General features: G+C 44.0%; 1 protein-coding gene across 2 annotated transcripts in view; it reads left to right on the forward strand.

Moving 5' to 3' along the window:
- The window catches only part of xrcc4 (X-ray repair complementing defective repair in Chinese hamster cells 4), a 55,952-nt gene extending 35,627 nt beyond the window's left edge, over positions 1-20,325 (forward strand). Inside the window, exon 8 of one of the 2 annotated variants that reach the window (XM_050052614.1) lies at positions 17,749-20,325. In XM_050052614.1, coding sequence (XP_049908571.1) covers positions 17,749-17,857 — 109 coding nt within the window. In that variant the 3' untranslated portion in view covers positions 17,858-20,325. Of the gene's footprint in view, positions 1-7,457; positions 8,832-17,748 lie in introns of those variants that run through there. The other variant, XM_050052615.1, reaches the window with a different exon arrangement.
- The last annotated feature ends 811 nt before the right edge of the window (positions 20,326-21,136 follow it).

Here is a 21,136-nt window from a genome sequence, read left to right on the forward strand (position 1 = left end):
TCTGTTTGTCAATTACACACAGGTCCGAACACACACATGCACAAACAGGACCTATACATGCACTAAGTGGAGAGATGTCAGAGTGGGCTGCCCATGACAGGCGCTCAGAGCGGTTGGGGGGTTCGGTGCCTTGCTCAGGGGCACCTCGGCAGTGCCCAGGAGGTGAACTGGCACCTCTCCAGCTACCAGTCCACGCTCCATATTTTGGTCCGGACGGGGACTTGAACAGGCGACCCTCCGGTTCCCAACCCAAGTCCCTATGGACTGAGCTACTGCCGCCCCAAATGCACTTTATTGTCGCCAGCAGAGGTTAAACACACCTCCCTTCTCCCTGTAGAACAAATATACAGGATGTAGAGATGATGTGTCTGTGTTGTCTCATCTTTCTTTAAGCTTCACCTCCTCCCCCTCCTCTCTCTCGTCTCCCCCTCTTGAATGGGAAAATAAAACATCATAAAGTTCCCTGTCAGAGCTCTTATTTATGTCGGGGTCATCTGCAGTGGCTCTCTGAACATTCACATGCGTGGAGGTTGCCCCCTAAATTGCCGTTGACACAAAAGACTACAGTCTCATTCACACTGACTGACTGCAACACAATCAGTGACGTAAATATGCGAAGGAATGTGCTGAGCAAAGTGTGTGTTTCACAGGAGATAAACACACACACATAAACATCTGAAAACCCTGCTGTTGGTCTGTGGTGTTGGCTTGTTTCACAAAGACGATTGTGAAAAATATGAATCCATTCCACAATGAACGAATAACAAAAAAACTATTGTAAACAAACACCATGGCGACTATGCTAGTACATTTTTATGACTCCATGCCGTCCATCCATCTCATTATATCAATTCATTCATTTTCCTTCACCACTTATCCTGTTGGGGGTCCCGGGGGGCTGGAGTCTATCCCCGCTGACATTGGGTGAGAGGCAGGGTTCACCCTGGACAGGTCACCAGACTATCACAGGGCTGACACATAGAGACAGACAACCATTCACCCTCACATTCACACCTACGGACAATTTAGAGTCACCAATTAACCTGCATGTCTTTGGACTGTGGGAGGAAGCTGGAGCACCTGGAGGAAACCCACGCTGACACGGGGAGAACATGCAAACTCCACACAGAAGGGCTCCCCCACCCTGGGGTTCAAACCATAAACTCTCTTGCTGTGAGGCGACAATGCTAACCACTGCACCACCGTGCCACCCCAACTTGTTATAGTGAATGCGATATCACAAGAACGCCTGAAGTAGGGAATCAGTTTCAGTTATTTAAAAAGCCCAGTATCCATTAAGTGGTAACTTATTGGTTAATGTTTTGGGGGGAAAAATGCAAATCTACGTGAAATACAAGAGGCTTTTTCTTTCAGTCCAGCACTCCACTGACTCCATGAGCTTTAGCGATGCATTTCAAAGTGCTGTCTATTCTATTTTTTTATTTAACCTTTATTTAACCAGGAAGATCCCATTGAGATTAACAACCTCTTTTTCAAGGGTTAGGGTTATAGAGGTGGTGAAATTTTAATGTTTTGTGATGCCTTTTATTTTATTTTCTGTTGGCCTTGTTGACAGACAGCCGGTGAGCCGCATTAACATGTAGAGACATGGCACCGACAGCCTTCCCTCCGATCTCCACTGGTTAGCTAGCCACTGCACACCATCCAGGGTTCAGGGTGGGAGCTCCACTGGGAATCCCTGGAGCTGCAGAAACATGGTGGCCACCTTCTGGTCTCCCCCCAGGTCGCACCAGTGAGAAAGCGGCTTCATTTTGAGCTGCATAGCCCCTTTAGCATTGTTAACTTTGTTAGCACCACTGGCCACGCTAAAGGCCCATTTATGCTCCCTTTACGTACGAAAATGTATACGTCCGTTTCAAACGATGTTACCGTCACTGTCCACATACTTCCATGCGTCCTTTACGTTGGCATGGATGTTAACCAATATATCCACCAGGAGGCAGCCCAGCGTCAAAAGTTTATGACAACAACAAACTCAAAAACAAACATGGCGACTGTGGAGGAGATATTGATAATGTACCTCTTGCATAAAAGACAAAAACAGAGGCAGCGTTGTAGGAGGCGGTGGTCGGTGAGGCCGTTAAATACATCGCGACTGGAGGACGGAGAATTCTTTTCCTCAAAAAGTTCTGCCATTGTCATTTCTTCTTCGTGTTTCACTAGAGCTACGTATCGGGTAGTGACAGCAACACTGCCCCCACGGTTTCCGGTGGTACTGCTCCGCTTGGCCCGTATCCGTAAGCTTTATGGAAACGTGCAGAAATACGGACGAAATTAACATGGAGCACGGACAGAAGGCTCCGTCCGTATCCGGATCTGTATTTAACGTTGAGCATAAATGGGCTTTAAGACTGCTACAGTGCTAACAGAGCTAACAGTGCTAAGATAGTGAGCAATACTAAAGGGGGTTTGCAGCCTAAAACTGAGCCGCCTACTCACTGGGGCTACCTGGGGGAAGACTGGAGGGTGGGCATGTTTCCACAGCGACACTGTTGGCTCAGGACAGTCTTACCAGCGAGCTGTGTTGCCAGCTAGCTCCCACCAGACCCAGTTGTTGGGCAGTGCAGTAAACTAGGAAGTAGCTAAATTAACCTTTTGACTGACGTGTAACCAGTCAAAAATATTCCTGTGGTATCTTTAGCCTGGAGGGAATGTCAGTACTCCAGACACAAATGTCCACTTGGACTCGGCAGTTAACTGATTAGAATTTGGTGTTTAATGGTCAAAGGTCAACTTCACTGTAACATCATAATGTTTCCTGGTCATTACTCAACACCGTAACTCAGAAACATCAGGGGAGACATTCGGTTAGAGAGTGAATTGGTGACAATCTTGAAACTGTGCTGATTTGTGGCTTCTTTGCAGCAACATCCATATTTGAAGCATTGTCTGTTGTCATGGCGACATGTGAGTCTGGACAGACATGGATGTAAACTGTTAACTTGAGTGGTTGGCAGAGAGTTAACACAGATTAGACTGTCTGTGTTTTCCATCTGTTGTCTTCTGACTTGGTGTTGTTAGTAGAGTCGCTCACAGTTAAACTGCCTCTTTCTCAACATCGCTGAGGATGTGGTCATCTTGTTTGAGTAAACTTACTTAGAACTGTGTCTGGACAAACAGAACCGGGGATTTTGTGTTTGAGGTCAGTGTGAGCTCCAAGTCATGGATCTCAAAAGTGCCACGAAGAAGACTCTTTCATTTTCTCATTGTCTTTCAGCTCTGCGGTCCTTATGTTGTGTGTTATGTTGTGAAATTAATGAAATATTTGCCAAAATGCCGGCATGAGGATGTCACAAGCAGCTGTCATCGATATACACAAGTAAAAACATCCTCACTTCTGGTGCAGACACAATTAAAGGATAAAATACTGCAGTGGAGTGTGTCCTTGTTGCTAGGGGACGTACAGTGGATACAGGGCAAATTCAAATGACCTAATGACCTCAGAGTCCTGATTGCAAACAATATATGACACTCATATATGACAAGTGATGCTGCAGAGCTCACTGAAGAAGTAGAGCAGCAGTGTGACCTTGTCCCAGTGTCCGAGCTCCCGTAGCAGCAGTTTCCACTCCTGCTCTGTCCAGAGAGAACGCCCAGCTGTTCACCTTCAGGCCGTTATCACGTTTACAACATTCCTCGGAGAGGGAATATCAAATTCAAGCTCTGCAGAGTTTTTATTGGTGGTAAAAGAGCAGCGTTTTCCTGCAGGTTTATGATTTGTGCTGCTGGTCTTTTCTATCTGTTTTATCTCTTTAAGCTCACTAACACATGGTGCCTGGCTTTAGGCAGAGCAGCTGGTGATGAGCAGAGCTCGCCTCAGGAGGTGAGGCCGTTTTACACTGTGGACTTTATGTAGAGACACAGCTCCACTAATGAGAGCGTGGAAAACATCAGGAGGCTGCGTCAGGTCCCGTGTTGTTATTTGTTCGTGTCAGGATCTTTGGAGAGGAATCAAGAAGGGTTGGTTCACCAAATTACAAATTATTCTACTAGCATAACGGCTGTAGGAAAACAATGATACACTTAAGTAAGGTGATATTATGTTTTGTTAATTAGTAACTCACATGTGAAGACTTGTGACAGTGGTTAGTTTTGTGTTGTTTTTAAGTCTCCACCTGGACAGCAGTGTTGTGTCTTCAGCCATTTGACTCTTCCACTTCAACATAACAACATATCACTCCCTCCACGATTTCATGGACTGCTTTTGGGATTGTTGTGGACTGAAATGCCAGATTTCACAGCAGCTTTTGTAAAAAAATTTGATGCATGTTGCTGTTTTTACGCGTTTTTGGCAAATGAATTATGGGAGCACGTGAAAATGCCTCGTGAGCTGCTCTCCTCCTGACCTCTCTGCCTGGTTAGCATGAGCTAACGCAGCAGCAGCTAACATCCGACACCAAGCCGTTAAACAGTCCCAACAGTCTCACACTGACACCGGAGCGGCACAACTCTGTTGTTAAACCATTAATAAATGCTGGCTAATGTTAACTGAGTGTTGCCAATGGTTAGCCCTGTCACTGTGTCTATGAGTCTGTCACAAGTGCAGCAGTAGTCTCATGTAGGCTTGTCACGATACCAGAATTTCAGTAGTCGATACCAATACCAGTGAGTTTCCACGATTCTCGATACTCATTCGATACCACGATAAACATGAAAACTCACTCACCTTGAATTCAGGGTGTCTGTCTTTTAAGTGTTTAGCCAGGTTTGAAGGGTTTCCTCCTTTGGTCTGGAAACTTCGGAGGCACCGTTTGCGAGTTTATAATTACTCCGCTTTCATCTGCCTCAAATGCAAAATATCTCCACACACGACTCCTACTACCTGACTTTTCAACAAGCAGAGGTGTTGTGGCTCCAGCAGCATTTGTCTCTGCCTGAGCCCGAACCCGACCCGACCATAATTTCCCGCCACTATCCTCGGGCTCGGACGGGTTGGGCTCCTCATTATAGACCTAGGCTATGGAACCAACTACTTGGCGCCCCCCCCCCGCACATGTGGAGGGGCTGAGCGAATTAATACACTGCACTCAGCTCTACAATGAAATGAGATTTTATTAGGGCTGTACCTGACTCAGAATTATGCCAGTCGAATCCAATTCAGCCGTTCAATACAAATATATGACGACTCCTGTTTTTTTTTTCATATTAAGTTTTAAAGTTTGAACAGGACTCAGTGTGCAACAACATTCACGTAAAATAGTAAACAAGCTAACTGAGCTAACCACCAATCGGAAAATGTGCTGCAACATTTTTTGACAACACTAGACAAAACTAAAAGCCAGACTGTATCATATTAAGTTATTGCGAGCTGTAAATTCACCACTTCCAAGCAGAAGCGAGAAGATAATGTTGTCTTAAAGCCTTGCGGTGGAAAGCCTCTCTTCCTCTGTGCCGCTGCACCTTGTTCACAGCCCACTCCACAACTAAAAACAAGTGCTCAACTTGAAGCAATCTCAGTCGACTGTGGGGTCTCCAACTAATGATTAAAATCTCCGACTTTCAGGGGGCAGCTCCAAATCTTACCCATTTGAATAATAAAAGTTGCAGTGATTGGATAAATTGCAAGGTCTCACAGTGATTGGCTGAATTTGCTTTAATTGTTGTAATTGCGACATCCTGGAGGGGCTGACATATTGCTAGTAGGGGTGGGAAAAAAATCAATACTCCTAAGTATCGCAATGTTTTGAGATTGTTTTAAAGATTTTTAAAACAATTTCTTTCAAAAGATTATTTTTTTGGGCTTTTTCGCCTTTAATGGACAGAACAGAGTGAAGAGTGTGAAGTGGGGAGAGAGACAGAGTGGGGGGATGACGTGCAGCAAGGGGTTGCAAGCCGGAGTCGAACTTGTGACCGCTGCAGCGAGGCATCGCCTCTTAAAACAATTTCTTAATGCCTGAATCGACATAATTAAAATGAGAAGGTGGAAAGAAGTCCACAAGTAACGTGACATCACATTTATTGAGAAAAACAAAGTCAAAGCCAGAAAGCAGAAACGGGTGGAGGGTCAGAGGTCACAGACCTTCAGCTGCTCCAAAGGCAACTCGAATTCAGCCAGCCCGGCGTAAACTCCCCACTGGATCAGCAAACTTGCTGTTGCTCCCGTTTCACAGATTAGACCCAACCTGCTGTGAACCCTGGGACTGGGGTTTACACCAGCTGATTTAAGTTTCTGCAGCTGCTACTAAGACTGTCGGAGGAGCTTCCGCCTGCTCTCCTCTCAGTGAATAGCCTCAGAGCGGTAGGAGGAGGCGGAAGGACTGCGGGGTGGCTAGCTAGTGAGCAATATCTTGGTACAAATCAACTGCTTTTTGTGTCACTCTCCTGACAAGAAGCGCTGCAACGTCTCGTTGTGTTTGTTGGTCTTGAACAGTGGTCTGCAGCTTGGCAGCCATCTTATCTAAGTGTCACGCAGTCCACCACCCCCTCCACCTCCTGATGACAAAGTCAGCTTATATACTACGTTAGAAACCTTGATAAGATGTAACGTATCTGTGGTTTGCAGAAATGTACATCTACATCTTCTTCTGGTGACTGGGCTTTAAAGTTATAGATGTTGCTGGTGATCCAGACGTCTCGATCCAGGCTGTAGAAATCAAATAGACAGATATCTGAAAACCTAGATACCACCAGAGTTAAGTGAGAACATGAACCAGCCCTTTGATTATCTTGGATTTTGGTAAATGCCATTCTTCTCAGGTCTGAACACAGTGCAGCAGGGGCATTTCTAAGGGAGGTCTAAGGACATGAACTGTGAAGCCAAAGTCAGTCAGCCGGCCTCAAAGAAACAATTATGCAACTTTCTTCTCCTTTTCTCTCCTTCTCTTTCTTCTCCTCACACTCCTCTCTGTTGTGTCTTTAGTGTCTGTATCTACACTCAAAGTCAGACCATCACACAGCTCTGAAGCACTGTTGCCGCACATCCAAAAACCTCACAATACCAGCGCTTTAACTCCCATATCTCCCGTTTGCCAGTTTCTTTTTGGATGTGGCCATTTAGAAAATATTCCAAAGAAATGTCTCAATCTGACGTTGTTTCTAACAGAGGGTGAATAAACTGTGTCCAAGCTCCTGCGAGTGCCAGCGACTGTAAACTGTGCCACATGCAGATGGCCGTAAGTGGTGCCATCCATCCCCAGCTGCTGTCCGTAGTTGGTAGCGGTGCCCATTAACCGGGCCTTATTACCAGCTCTGACTGCTGCAACAAGAAGCAGCAGTGAGCTGATGAGCAGCTGGGGCTGGCTGGATGTTTGATCGCTGCAGAAGCTGCCTCCCTCTGAGCTGGCAAACAGCAGCCGCAGAAGAGAGGCCTTTGTGTGAGGAGGTGGGGGGGTCGGAGCTGCTGGCACTCCTACACCCACCTCATTGTTTTTTTTCCATTTCCATCACTACTCAACCCGTTCACCTTCCTCTGTTACCTCCATGTTTTCTACGTGCAGGTCGTCCACAGGGAGGATAGAGAGGAGGAGGAGGAGGAGGAGAAGGAGGAGGAGGAGGGAGTGAAACAGCCTGAAGAGAATTAAATGAAGGCCACATGAGCAGAAGACGAGGATGACTAATTAAAGAAATTGCTCAACATTTTCGGAAATGGGCTTATTTGTTTTCAGAGCTTGAGATGAGAAGAGTTAGGGCCAGGACACATGCTGCGTCTTTAGCCGCCTGGAAAACGCAAGGTCGGGCGTTGGGTGCTTCTCTGTGCGAAGTTTCAAAACCACAGAGGCAGACTGCGTCGAAAGTTGCAAAGCAACCATAACCAGCACCAAATCATAGCATGCTTACCAAAAATCCAGATTTCGGAGCTCATCTGGATCTGATACTGAAGAAAATGAAGCTGTCGACCAGCTGTGATTGGTCATTCCTCGCCACGCATTCCAAAAGTTGGGGCGCAGCCATCACGCCCTGAAATGCAGGTGCTTGGGAACAGTTTTGAGCGCACCTTCCGCTTTCCGTTTTTGAGGGCGGTTAAAACGTGGAATGTGTATGAGCCCTTGGGCTGTGGTTAGCTTAGTTTAGCTTAGCATAAAGATTGGAAGCAGGGGAAACAGTTAGCCCCACCAACACCTTTTAAAACTCACTAATCAACATGTTTTATCACGTTTATTTAATATGTACTTAAACAGAAATGTAAAAACAGTGACTGTGTGCAGCCTCTTGACGTCAAAGTGAGGTTGCCAGGTTTGCTATCTTCATACCTGTACAGACACCACAACCAAATTCAGCAAACTGTGTGTCAAAATTTGCCAACTAGAAGGAGCTGCTGGTTCCAGAAGTGTTTTTGCCCTGTCTATATTCCAATTTAAGATTTTTCTTTAAGTAATATCCTTAATGTTTCTGAGGAAAGGGACATGGGACTCATTCATTCATTTAACCACTCATCCTGTTAGGGATTTTGGGGGTGCTGGAGCCTATCCCAGCTGACACTGGGCAAGAGGCGTCCATGGGCAGCCCCCTCTCTCTGACATCTCTCCATTTAGTGCATGTAAAGGTCCTGTTTGTGCATGTGTGTGTTAAAAAAAATTGAATTTCCCCTTATGGATTACTGAAGTATATCTTCTTCTAAGCTTCTTGTACCTTCAGCTTTGTATCAAAGACCTAGGTATTTTCTGAAGACGTTGAAGAAAGTTGGTTGAACAAATAGTTTTGGTACTTATATCCCACTGAAACCACAAACTGTAGTTTTCACACTTGTTTTCAAACAGAAAAAACAAGGTATAACATGTTGATCAGTGAGCTGTAGAAGTGCTGGCAGACATAGACTAGCTGTTCCCCATTGCTTCCCGTCTTTATGCTAAGCTAAGCTAACCACATCCTGGCTCCGGCTCTGTACTTCACACAGATGTGAAATTGATGTCCATGTTCTCACTTCACTCTCAGAAAGAATTCAGTTGAAGTGTTCCTTTATTAAAACAAATCTCTTGATGTTTGTCTGTGTCTGACACTTCCTCAGAAAATTAGACACGTTTTAGATTTGTGTTAAACAGCCGGTTTTCGGTCAAATTCTTATTTTGACTCGGTGTAGTTCCTGTTAACATGTCCTTGAGATGTAAGTGTTTGTGTACTCCAAGGACCGTTTTCCCATGAAAAGAGACTTACAGTGAAACACACTCTCTCTGCTTCACACACGGACCGGCTCTGTAAACGATCAAACATCGCTCCTAGCCATCGCAGATAATCACTACAAGACATGAGGCTGCTCCAGCTTTACTGTGTGCAGATACTGAGAGGGTTTATAGTGCTGCGTCCCTCTAGCATGATCCAACTCAGCTGTTAAATCTGTAACATTTGTAGAACATGTGAATAAATGGGTGTGTTTCAGTCAGAGGAAAGAATCCATTACAGCAGTGGTCACCAACTCTGAAGGGTCACAGGATCAATCTCAGAGGATACAAGATGGAGGAAACATATTCCTGCTCAGAAGTACTCAGGTCTTTTAGTGAAGTAAAAGTAGTAATACACAGTGTAAAAATATGCCGTTACATGCTGAAGTCCTGCATTAAAAATTGTACTTGACTAAAAGTACAAAAGCTGTATCATCACTGGTACTTTAGGTGCTAAAATCTTAAGTACTCCTTATGCAAAAGAGCCCATTTCAGAATCATAGACAGTATATTATAAAACTGGATTCAACCCCTACAGCCACATGGGCCGTATATACCTACCCTCTAACATGACCCACAAGAGCACTTCCTAAATTAAGGCCCCAACCTGTGCAAGATAGAAAAGGTCGTCTATGACCGCCAGCGGTCACAGTTTTAAACAAATGAGTCATGTTGTGAAACTGTTGCTTTTGCACCAAAACTACGTGTTTATGTTTTCAGAGAAAGATCATGGTCAGGCTTAAAGGGGAACTAATGTTTTTTTTTTCAAGCTGGGCCCTATTTTACGATCTACTTTTGTCTAAATGAGTGATAGGATGTTCAATATGTGACATTTCTCCAGTACGAAGCTAGGGCTGACCTGCCTGCAGCCCGTGAGCGCGCGCTATATTAAATAATAGGGCACTCAGACAGCGTCAAACAACGTCAAACAACGTCAAAATACGTCCACTAAAAGTGCATTTTTTTCACACAGATAGGCTCAGATTGTTAGTATAATTATCTGACAACATAACGGAAAGGAGAAATGAACGTCTGTCTTTACCTTTAGCTGGATTCAGACATGTTCCTCTGCCTGTTGCTGCTCCCTCTCTCTCCTCGTCCGCTCTTCAGTTTCAATGAGCTCTGCGTCCGTGTACATCCGTGTACTCCATGTTCAAATAAATACGGGTGCTCATCAAATTCAAATGGCTCATCCAGATCCAGTTGGTCAAAATCGGGTCAAAATTCAGCCATGACTACTCCAAACAGAGTAACTCCTTGTGTTTGTAAGGTCACTCCAGCAGTAAATTCCTGCAACAACTCAAATCTCGCGAGACGTGAGATTTCAGAGCCAGACTTTCAGGTCCTGTTTATACGAAAACGGTAAACTTTAGTTGCATTTTGGCCGATTGTTTACACGACAGTGGCGTTTTGGGCGCCTGAAAACACAACGTTTTGAAAACGGGTTCCAGAGTGCAACTTTTTGGAAACAGCAGCGTCTCCGTTGTCATGTAAACTTGCAATATGCAGTTCCTCTGAAAACGGAGCCTTTTCGCACATGCACATTACGGTTCCAGTTATCTGTGCATGCTTTTGCCATTGTGTCTCCTTTGTTTTGGTTTGTAATCACCGTGTTGTAGAGGAGGGCGCTTCAGCACAGACGCATGGCGTCATGCCGTGGTGTTGCTTTGCAAATTTACACTGCCACCCATTGGCCTGGCGTGCATACTACAGCGTTTCCAGTAGATTTTGCAGCTCTGTGTGAACGGGGATCGTTTCAATAACGCCGTCATATAAACACAGAAGTTTTTTAAAACGCAAAGGACAGACTTTTCCGTTTTTAGAGAAAACGTTGTCGTCTAAACAGGGCCTCATTCTCTGAGTGAGTGTTTTGACTTGCCACAACAAACGTGTGAATTTTTACCCGATTTTGACCAACTGGATCTGGATGAATTTGATGCCCGCCCGTATTTATTTGAACACGGAGTACACGGACGTACACGGACGCAGAGCTCATTGAAACTGAAGAGCGGACGAGGAGAGAGAGGGAGCAGCAACAGGCAGAGGAACATGTCTGAATCCAGCTAAAGGTAAAGACAGACGTTCATTTCTCCTTTCCGTTATGTTGTCGGATAATTATACTAACAATCCGAGCCTATCTGTGTGAAAAAAATGGACGTATTTTGACGTTGTTTGACGCTGTCTGAGTGCCCTATTATTTAATATAGCGCGTGCTCACGGGCTGCAGGCAGGTCAGCCCTAGCTTCATACTGGAGAAATGTCAAATACTGAACATCCTATCACTCATTTAGACAAAAGTAGATCGGAAGATAGGGCCCAGGTTGAAAAAACATTAGTTCCCCTTTAAAATAAGTACATTTATTAGTTATGTAATGCAGGAAGATCACAACAACAGATACCTCAGTACCAAGTCCATGCCACAATTCTGTAAACATGATGGTACTTGTTTGTCTCCAGTATCATAGTCGTTAAAAAATTATGATACCAGTGCCTTTAATGTGATACCGATCCCCTGATGTGAATAGAGGAGCACGTATTCCTTTAAGATTAATAGCCAGGACTTTTGTTTGATTCATTCGTAACAGAGACAGAGATGGAGAGAGAGAGCAGTACGACACTCATTTAACAGCACTCACAGATTACGGCATCGACGCAACACTTGTCTTTAAACAACCCGACTGACCACCAACGTAATTAAATATTGATATTTTGTATTTTGTGAAATTTAGATTGTGACATCTGGTGACCAAAGAAATTGAAGCTGCTGAGTGTGAGTTTCGCATCGTGGAAAGGGAGACGTCTGGCCATATACTCACAGTAATGGAGCTAACTGTTAAAAAAATGAAATCTCATGACCCCATGTAGACTAGTACTTAGTGTGTGAGGCAGATCGTCAGGGATGAATAATAGGATTTAAATGAAGTATGTTTAAGTACATTCATCTACTTGATTTCTGCTATAGCAACATGCTTAATGTAACATGAGTTGAGTCTGAAAAGGAACTCTGTATCTGGGCAGAGATTTTATTCAGTGCTTTGAGCACCACAAGCAAATTTCTTTCCTTCTTTATTGGTGGAGTAGAAATTCCAAGTCCTTTCACACATGCACTGCAAACTAGACATTACCTGGAGGAGGTGGAAGTGAGAATGCAAATGTCTAAATCAGTTGGACCGGATTTTATCCTGCCAGCTTTCCAGTTAAAAGTACATTTAATGTCAGATTGAGCCCATGTGTGAATAGAGTTTCTAATTGGAGAATTCACAGCAAGTGAGTGGGCATGTTGATGATGTTTCATTTGTGTGTCTGTGCAAAACCAAAAGAATACAAACATCTGAGGGTGAGGAAGAAGAGTCATTTACACAAAGACAGCAATGAAGATGTCTAACTGAAGAGATGACAGATTTGGGAAGGGTTGAAGCCAAAATCATCAGACAGGTTCAAGGAACAGCAAGAGACTAATTTGTTTGTGACCAAATTACGAACCGGCTACGAGACCGTGGTGTAATCTGCGTCATGTCCTGCCTCCTACATGCTCTACCCAGGCATCAGCCCTCACCTAAAGCAAACCAATTATTTCCAGTAGGTGAGAACACTTCTTAGTTTCTTCAATTTGGCACAAACGTCCACTTGGACTCAATGATGATGATTCGACTTAGATGGCCATAGGTCAAAGGTCAAGGTTGCTGTGACGATTTCTGTCTCATTCTTGTGAACATGATATCTCAAGATAACAACAGCTTGAGGGACTTTAAAAAAATGGCACAAACATTCACCTGGACTCAACCATGAACTGATTAGATTTTGGCGGTCCAAGGTCAAGGTCACCATTACTCTGCATGCATCTTATTCATGTGAACACAATATCGTAAGAACTGCTAAAGAGGCTTTATTCAAATTTGGTACAAACATTCACCTGGACTTAATGATGAGCTTATAAGATTTTGGTAAAAAGATCAAGGTCACTGTGACCTTGCATCCTTCTCATTCTTGTGAATGCAATATCTCAACAAGGCTGTGAGGGAGCTTTCTCAAATTTTGCGCAAACTTCCTCTTGGGACTCATCTGATTAGAATTTTGTGGTTGAAGGTCAAAGGTGACTGTGACCTCACAAAACATGTTTTTGGCTACAACTCAGTAATTCAAATGCTAATTCTGACAAAATTTCACACAGATGTCTGTCCCACTTTTTAGTATTTGTAAATACTTCTCTGGCCATTATTTAAAGTCATATTTCAGGAGCAAAAGGGGAAACATTTGGTCAGATGCTAAATTTGTGACACTAATATCAGGTGCCCATTTTGAAACAGTGCTGATTGTATAGATCGTCTGTGCTGCTGGGAGGAAGATGTGTGTGAACTGTGAAGCATTCATGTTTTCACAGACATGGATGTAAACTGTAACTGCAACTTGACTGGTGTGCAGAGGCATACAACCGCAAGGCGGTAATTTTAGTTTTCTTGTAATTTGGTGCACTGAACCTTTAAGTGACAGAACTTAGACACAACTAATCCTTCTGCCCGGCTTGTTCCAACTAAACCTCTGTTTAGTTTCTTAAGCTACAAACTAGCACATAATTGATGTGCATGCTGCAGCTCTGGTATGTCACCAGACCAGCTCTGTGTGGGGGCTCCACAGCGCCCCATCATGCCTGAGCTTAACCTCACCTCTCAGGGCTGAAACCGCTCTGGTCATGTCCCCCTCTGCCATGTGTTCAAGTCTCCGGTGGTCCTCTGTGGCAGCGTTGGACAGCTCCCCCTCTCCACAGAACACATCTCTTGTTTCCTCTTAACTGGTTCCAGCAGCGCTGCAGTGTTTGTCATACAGTTGGTAATGATTTAAACAAGCTCAGGGCCTCTCCTCCCTCTCCTCTGCTTTCTCACATCGCTCTTTTTCTTCTCGTTCCCATTCAGCTAATCATCGTTACAGCGGGGCTGGATTGGAGGGCAGAGAGTCGCAATCATATGTTCTCGTTTCCTGAAGTTCTTTAAGTTCTTCAAAAAGCAACTCGTGACTTAAAGCTGGAGATTCTGTGATGTTGGTGGTCCTCAGGTCACCTGGGAGTTATGTTTGTCAGTCACTGTGATGTGAGTGCTCCATACTGGATGGTTTACAGCAGTTACCTTTCTCCACAGAGGTTATATTTTAGTGACCTTATGCAACTATATCCATTTTTTATTCATTCCATATCTGCCTTTGTCCAGGGGGGCCCCCAAATATTTTTGATAGGGGTGACCAGATGTGACCCCTCAAAATCTTGGGGTGGCAGCAAAACCAAAAGCCATCACTGAATTTCAGGAACTCTGTCATGCAGTTGAATATAGGCCCTTTGAAAACTATGTCAATCAGTCCCTCCAGGATTTCACGTGGAATTGTTGCAGCTTGAAAAACTGCGATGCATGTTGTGATGTTTACAGGTTGGGTGTTTTTTGCAGTGAACTTGTGGGGGCAAGTGAAAATTGCAGAAACAGTCACAATGCTGTCTCGCATTTGGAGCCTGTTATTATTTGCATTTAGTGGTTCCCACAGAATTAGAATCTATTTGTGATGGTAGAAGGAGTGGGTAGAGTGGGCACTTTTGCTGATGTTCAGCGCAGCACTGAAGGATTGTCTCTGTGAGCTGCTCTCTCTGCTCAGTTAGCGCCAGCTAACACAGTAGCAGGCCAACATCCAACAGTCTCAACAATCACACCAACACCAAAACCTGTACCAGTTGTACAGTTAACATTTTGAGTTCCACAATAGTTCATGTTTTATGGTCCAGTGTGTAGGATTTAGGGGGATATATTGGCAGAAATTAAATATTCATCATTATGTTTTCTTTGGTGTATAATCACCTGATAATAAGAATTGTTGTGTTTTCGTTGCCTTAGAATGAGCTGTTTATATCTACATACAGAGCAGGTCCTCTTCCACAGAGTCTGCCATGTTGTTTCTACTGTAACCCAGAACGGATAAACCAAACACTGGCTCTAGAAAGTGGCCATTTGCTTTTTCTTGGTGGCCACTGTAGTTCTTCCACATGCTTGGCACACAGTAGAAGTTTCAGTTGGTTGCAATCTGCAACCTCACCCTTAAGACCCGTTTCCACTGAAGAAGTTCCTGGTACTATTTGGGGGGCAGGAACTTTACAGGAACATCCTCTCGCTCGGCCCTCTCAACGGCCGTGTCTCCACTGAGAGAGCGGAGTAGGAGGAAGGTTCCTGTAAAGTTACCGGGCTCTGGATGTGACGTAATCGTTGCACAACCATTTTGACCGGGGCGACGCGGCAAAGAAACAAAGAAGAAGAACAACAAAGAAAAAGAAGCAGTAGTACGAAGCAGAAGTAAGAAGAAGAAAGCAGACATAAGAAAGACAATATGCCGGCTATTTTGTTGCTTTCTCTTGACGTCACATTCCGCCTTGAGTATATCCAATCAGCACCAAGTAAACCCCAAGCCCCACCCAGGAGTTTTTCGGGGCCGTTCTGAGTACCTACTCCGAGGCAGGGACTTGTTTAGCCCCTGTAAAAGTTCCGGAACTCTGTCCTTCGGGGGTGGTTCCTGCAGTGGAGACACGCACCAACGGCCCCGGCCCCGTAAAATTATCCCGAAGTTCCTGCGGTAGAAACAGGCCTTTAGATGCCACTAAATTTTTTGCACTGGACCTTTAAAGTAAAAGTTTGACTTTTGATTTTGAGAATTAAGGTTTTTGTTTTTCTTGCCAAGAGTCAGACGAGAGGATTGACACCACTCTCATGTTTTTATGGTGAATATGTAGCTACCATCAGCGGCTGGTTAGCATAGCTTAGCATGAAGACTGGAAATGGGGGGAAACAGTTAGCCTGGCTCTGTCTGGTGATAACAAAAGGCCCATTTCCACTGAAGAAGTTCCTGGTACTATTTGGGGGTCAGGAACTACTACAGGAACGTCCTCTTGCTCGGCCCGCTGAACTGCCGTGTCTCCACTGAGAGAGCGGAGTAGGAGGAAGGTTCCTGTAAAGTTACCGGGCTCTGTATGTGACATAATCGTTGCGCTACCATTTTGACCGGGGCGACGTAGGGACGTAGGGACGTAGGGACGCCGTTAGCCGTTAGTGGTGTCTGTAATAACTCCGGTCACGGTCTGTGAAAAAAATATTTTTTCCAGCGGATGTCTTAGTTACAACATGATTGAGCTAACTGGAGTAGTTTCATGTCGTATCCGACAACGGGCTGACGTCCTAATGTTAGCTTTGCTGCTGTTGTTAGCTGTCCTGTCAGCTGATGCTTTCTAGACATCGTGATTTCCCAAAACTGAATAAATACCACACATAGCAACACAAAACTGCTTTGCTAGCTCAATCATGTTGTAACTAAGATATCTGCTGGAAAAAATATTTTTTTCACGGACCGTTTATTGAATTATTACAGACACCACTAACAGCTAACGGTTAGCCTAGCTAAACTACGATAACCATGATGTTGTTTAACGTCACATCCTGCCTTGAGTATATCCAATCAGCACCAAGTAAACCCCAAGCCCCACCTAGGAGATTCTCGGGGCCGTTCTGAGTACCTACTCCGAGGCAGGGACTTGTTTAGCCCCTGTAAAAGTTCCAGAACTCTGTCCTTCGGGGGTGGTTCCTGCGGTGGAGACACGCACCAACGGCCCCGGCCCCGTAAAATTACCCCGAAGTTCCTGCGGTGGAAACGGGCCTAAAATCCACCCATCAGCACCTCTTAAGATCACTGAATAACACGCCATATCATGTTTGTTTAATGTGTAGAAAAACTGAAGTGTAAAAATGACAAATCGCTGTTTGACAAGGGACTATTTTATTTTTATTTTTATGGAGTCTTCACAGTTCTCATCCAAGAAATCGTCCAGCACATAACTCTGTTCAATGGTGATTTATCGTTTTTTTACTTTGTAAGATGACGTGTTAATCGGTGAGTTTTAAAGGAGCCGGTAGGTGGATTTTATTGGCTTTGGACAGAGCCAGGCTAGCTGTTTCCAGTTTGTATGCTAAGCTAAGCTAACAAGCTGCTGGCTGTAGCTTCATGTATATCTTAAAGACATGAGATTAGTGTCAGTCTTCTTATCTTACTCTTGACAAAACAACCAATAAGCACACTGTCCATCATGTCAGTCTGTTTCCCTAAGACTTACAATTTGCTCTCTTCAAAGCAGCAGTCTCTCAGGATAAAGCACTGCTGACTTCTCCCGTCATCGCCCCTTGCCATCATTTCTACCCACTGTGCATGTTTGATCCTTCCTTCAGCCTCTATATGTCTGACATTTTGTTTCCTGACTCCTAAACATCATATGGTGTTACATTCAAGTGAAGGCAGAATATATGAGCGTCAGTAGAGCTGCAGACTGGAGGAGAACATGAGCCTCGACGTGGTAAAACACACAGGTAGTCGTCAAGACCAGCATTTGATGTAGACCACTTAAGGTGGGGGAGCTGCTGGGCCACAATTACACATACGCACACACACATCTACCTACCTACACACAGGTATAAAAGTTGCCCATGTGTTTCTAGTCTTGCTCCTTATGGGCCACATGATACACTTCCCGTCTCAACAGGAAAACTCTCCTGTAAACCAGCCTCATTAGCCCACTGACCTGTTCTGTGTGTGTTTGTGTGTGTGTGTGTGTGTTGCACAGGGCCGACCCCCCTGCAGGATCCAGTAAGCAGCAGCAGACTCCCCCCCAGCGCTCCACAGATGCTGCAGCAGCAATTTCAGCAGAGGAGGACCTGTTTGATGACTTTTGACCCTTCAGTTCCACACTGGTTCCACTGGTCTGTACAAAGACAGAACAGTGGTATATTATTTGGTAAAGGTGTCATATTTTTATACTGGATTTATGTATTAAGGTTCACGGATCGCAGTAAAACTATTTCTAAGGAACTGATCTGGTTACAAGGGAGAAAAACAATGTGCCTCTGTAAGGTGTTTTTCCACTACAAGCCTCCAAAACAGCTTTACTTCACTTCACTTATTTGGTGTTTTGATGATGCTGGTGTTCTCTTAGGTGTTCAACCACTTAAAGGATCCCTAAAATCTCAAGAACCACCTGAGGATCCTAAAGTGACACCAAAACCACCAAAATCAACCCTAGAAAGTCATTAAGAATCACTACAATGAGCTTAAGATCCTGATTGAGCCTCAGCAACACCTAAACATTCTAACTGATTGCTAGAACCCCTAAAATCTCCTTCAGGCCCACTACAACCACCGATAGGACACCTAGAACATCCCAAATGATTGCAAGAACTACCTAGAAGAACTTACTACCTCCCGAAGGACTACTTAAACCATATAAAGGAACCCTAGAACCTCCTAAAGGACCCCTTGAACTGCCTAAAGGAATGAAGAACATCCTAATGTGACGCTTCGACCACCTACAGATTCCAAAGAAGTACTAGGACCACACCCTCAAACCACCTTAATAAACCAGGACCTCTTAAAAGATTGAAAGGAAACCTAGATATTATGGAGGATCGCTCAGGTTACGTAACGGAAGTGTAAAACATCCTATAGATTGCTAGAACCACCTAAAGAATTTTAAGGATTGCAAGAACCACCTAAGGGAATCCTAGAACATCATGAAGGTTTCCTTAAGTCACCAATTGGAAGTGTAGAACATTGTAAATGACCACTAGAACCACCTTAAGATCTCAAATGATTGCTAGAACCACCTTAAGTAATCCTAGAACATCATGAAGGTGATTGCCAGAATCACCGAAAGATGTTAAGGATTGTTCGAATCACCTATAAGAAATCAAGAACATCATGAAAGATCACTAGATGGAATCCTAATGAAAGCGTAGAACATTCTAAATGATCGCTAGAACAACCTTAAGATCTTAAAGGGATGCTAGAATCACCTACAGGAATCATAGAACATCACAATGGATTGCTAGAGCCACCAAACAGAAGCCTAGAACATCGTACCTGATCGCTAGAACCACTTTAAGACCTTAAAGGATTGCTAGAACCACCCTAAGGAATCCTTGAACATCATGAAGGATTCCTGGAGCCACTTCATTTGAGTCTAGAACATCCTAAGTCATTGGTAGAACCACCTAAAAATCTTCAAGGATTGCCCAAACAATCTAAGCAAACCCTACCAGAACCTAAATGATTGCTATAGCCATCTAAAGTAAAACTAGAACTGCATAAAGGATTGCTGCAACCACCTTAAGATCATAAATGATCACTACAACCATTTAAAGGAACACTAGAACATTGTAAATGATCGTTAGAACCACAGTAAAATCCTAGAGCATCTCTAGAACCAGTTAAGGCAACCCTAACTACTCCTGTAGGATTTCCTGAACCACCTAGAAAAATTAAAACCTCATAAAGAATCACTACAACCATCTAAAGATCCTAAATGATCCCTGGAAACACCTACACAAACCCCAGAGTATTCTAAATGATTGCTAGAAACACCTAAAGGAACCCTTTAAATCTCCTTTAGGCCCACTATAACCACCCATAAGACACCTAGGACATCCCAACTGATCACAGCAACCACCTAAATGAACCTCAGAAAATCCTATAGGACCACTTGAACAGCCTAAAGGGAAACATAGAACACCTTAACAGGTTGCTAGAACTTCTTAAAGATCCTAAAGGAATACTAGAATCTCCCTTAGGCCTTCCTAGCACAACAGATCTTAAATGGTCCCAAGAACCACCTAAAGGAACCCCTAAAATCTCCTTCAGGCCCACTAGAACCACCTGTGGGATATCTAGGACATCCCAAGTAATTGTCAGCCACCTAAAGGAACCCTACAGGAACCTTAACGATTGCTATAACCACCTAAATTAACCCTAGAACCTTGTAAACAATTGCTGCAACCACGTTAAGATCCTAAATGATTAGTAGAACCCAATAAATATTCCGAAGGATCTCTAGAAACACAGAAAGTGGCTCTTCTTCCTAAAGGATTGCTAGAACCACCTAAACAACCCTAGAACCTCCATGATGTGGTGTCTTTGAAGGCCACAGTGAGCCTAATGTCTTGTATGGAAGATTCCGCGTTCACTGTGTTTCTCCACTCATTTATTTCATAACCCTGTCGCCTGTCTGAAGTTCTGCAGGATTAGGGTGTATTTTAAAAGCTGGGAAGAACTTTTAACTTTTGTAATGTGCTTCATGAACTGACAATGAATTGTGATTTTTACAATTTTGCAAACTTGTCATTTTAATATTTGTAATAAACAGTGTGATCATGTTATTTTGTCATATAAATTAGGTTGTGTATGTGTTTTTTTTAAAGTTACCTTTAAAGGAGAACCAATTTTAAATGTCAAAATCAACGTGCTAATCAAGGGACCTGAGTCAAGCTGGTTTAAAGTCTCATGCAAGTTTCAACTGTGTGCCGCAGGAATTTGTGGTTCTTCATACGTGGCTGATGGTTAACTAGTTGTGCACCATGCTCATACTGGTTCTCTCAGTTTGAGGGCTTTGAAGGCAGCGGTGGACTTGAGAGTAACTAGTTTGTACAGTGTATTGTCCGACCACATCTGAAGGCAAAAGGCGTCGTTACGGGGCGTGATAATCGTTTAAATGTGGGAACAATGCTGCATGGTTTAAGACAGTCTCTCCTGGAAGGCAGTCATAGTGTTTCATCCTGTCCAGGGGCAACTTATGGTTATTCTCAGTTAAATCAGCTCCACTACAGCAGTTGCTTTTATAAATTGAAAGCTTTGTGATTTAAGAGGCTTTTACAACTGTCGGATACAAAAAACCACACTGGTAACTATAGTTTACCAGTACGGCAGCACAAGTACTTCCCATATGGGGTTGTGTCCATATCCAGTGCTCAAAGTGGGCCAGGACTCGGCAATACACAGTATTGTTACTTCTACTGTTTACTCTTTGGTGGACCGTTACTTTGCCTTCTTACAAGCTGGTCTATCTATATCAGGTTCTTAATTGATGGCCCTATATGAACTGCATTACCCAGGGGGCAATGGGGAAATACGTGGCGCTCACCTGTTCCCATGCTCGCCTGCCTGCTTTCTTTGTCGGCAGCGAG

The sequence above is a fragment of the Epinephelus moara genome, chromosome 9 (assembly GCF_006386435.1).
Source record: "Epinephelus moara isolate mb chromosome 9, YSFRI_EMoa_1.0, whole genome shotgun sequence".
NCBI lineage: Eukaryota > Metazoa > Chordata > Actinopteri > Perciformes > Serranidae > Epinephelus > Epinephelus moara.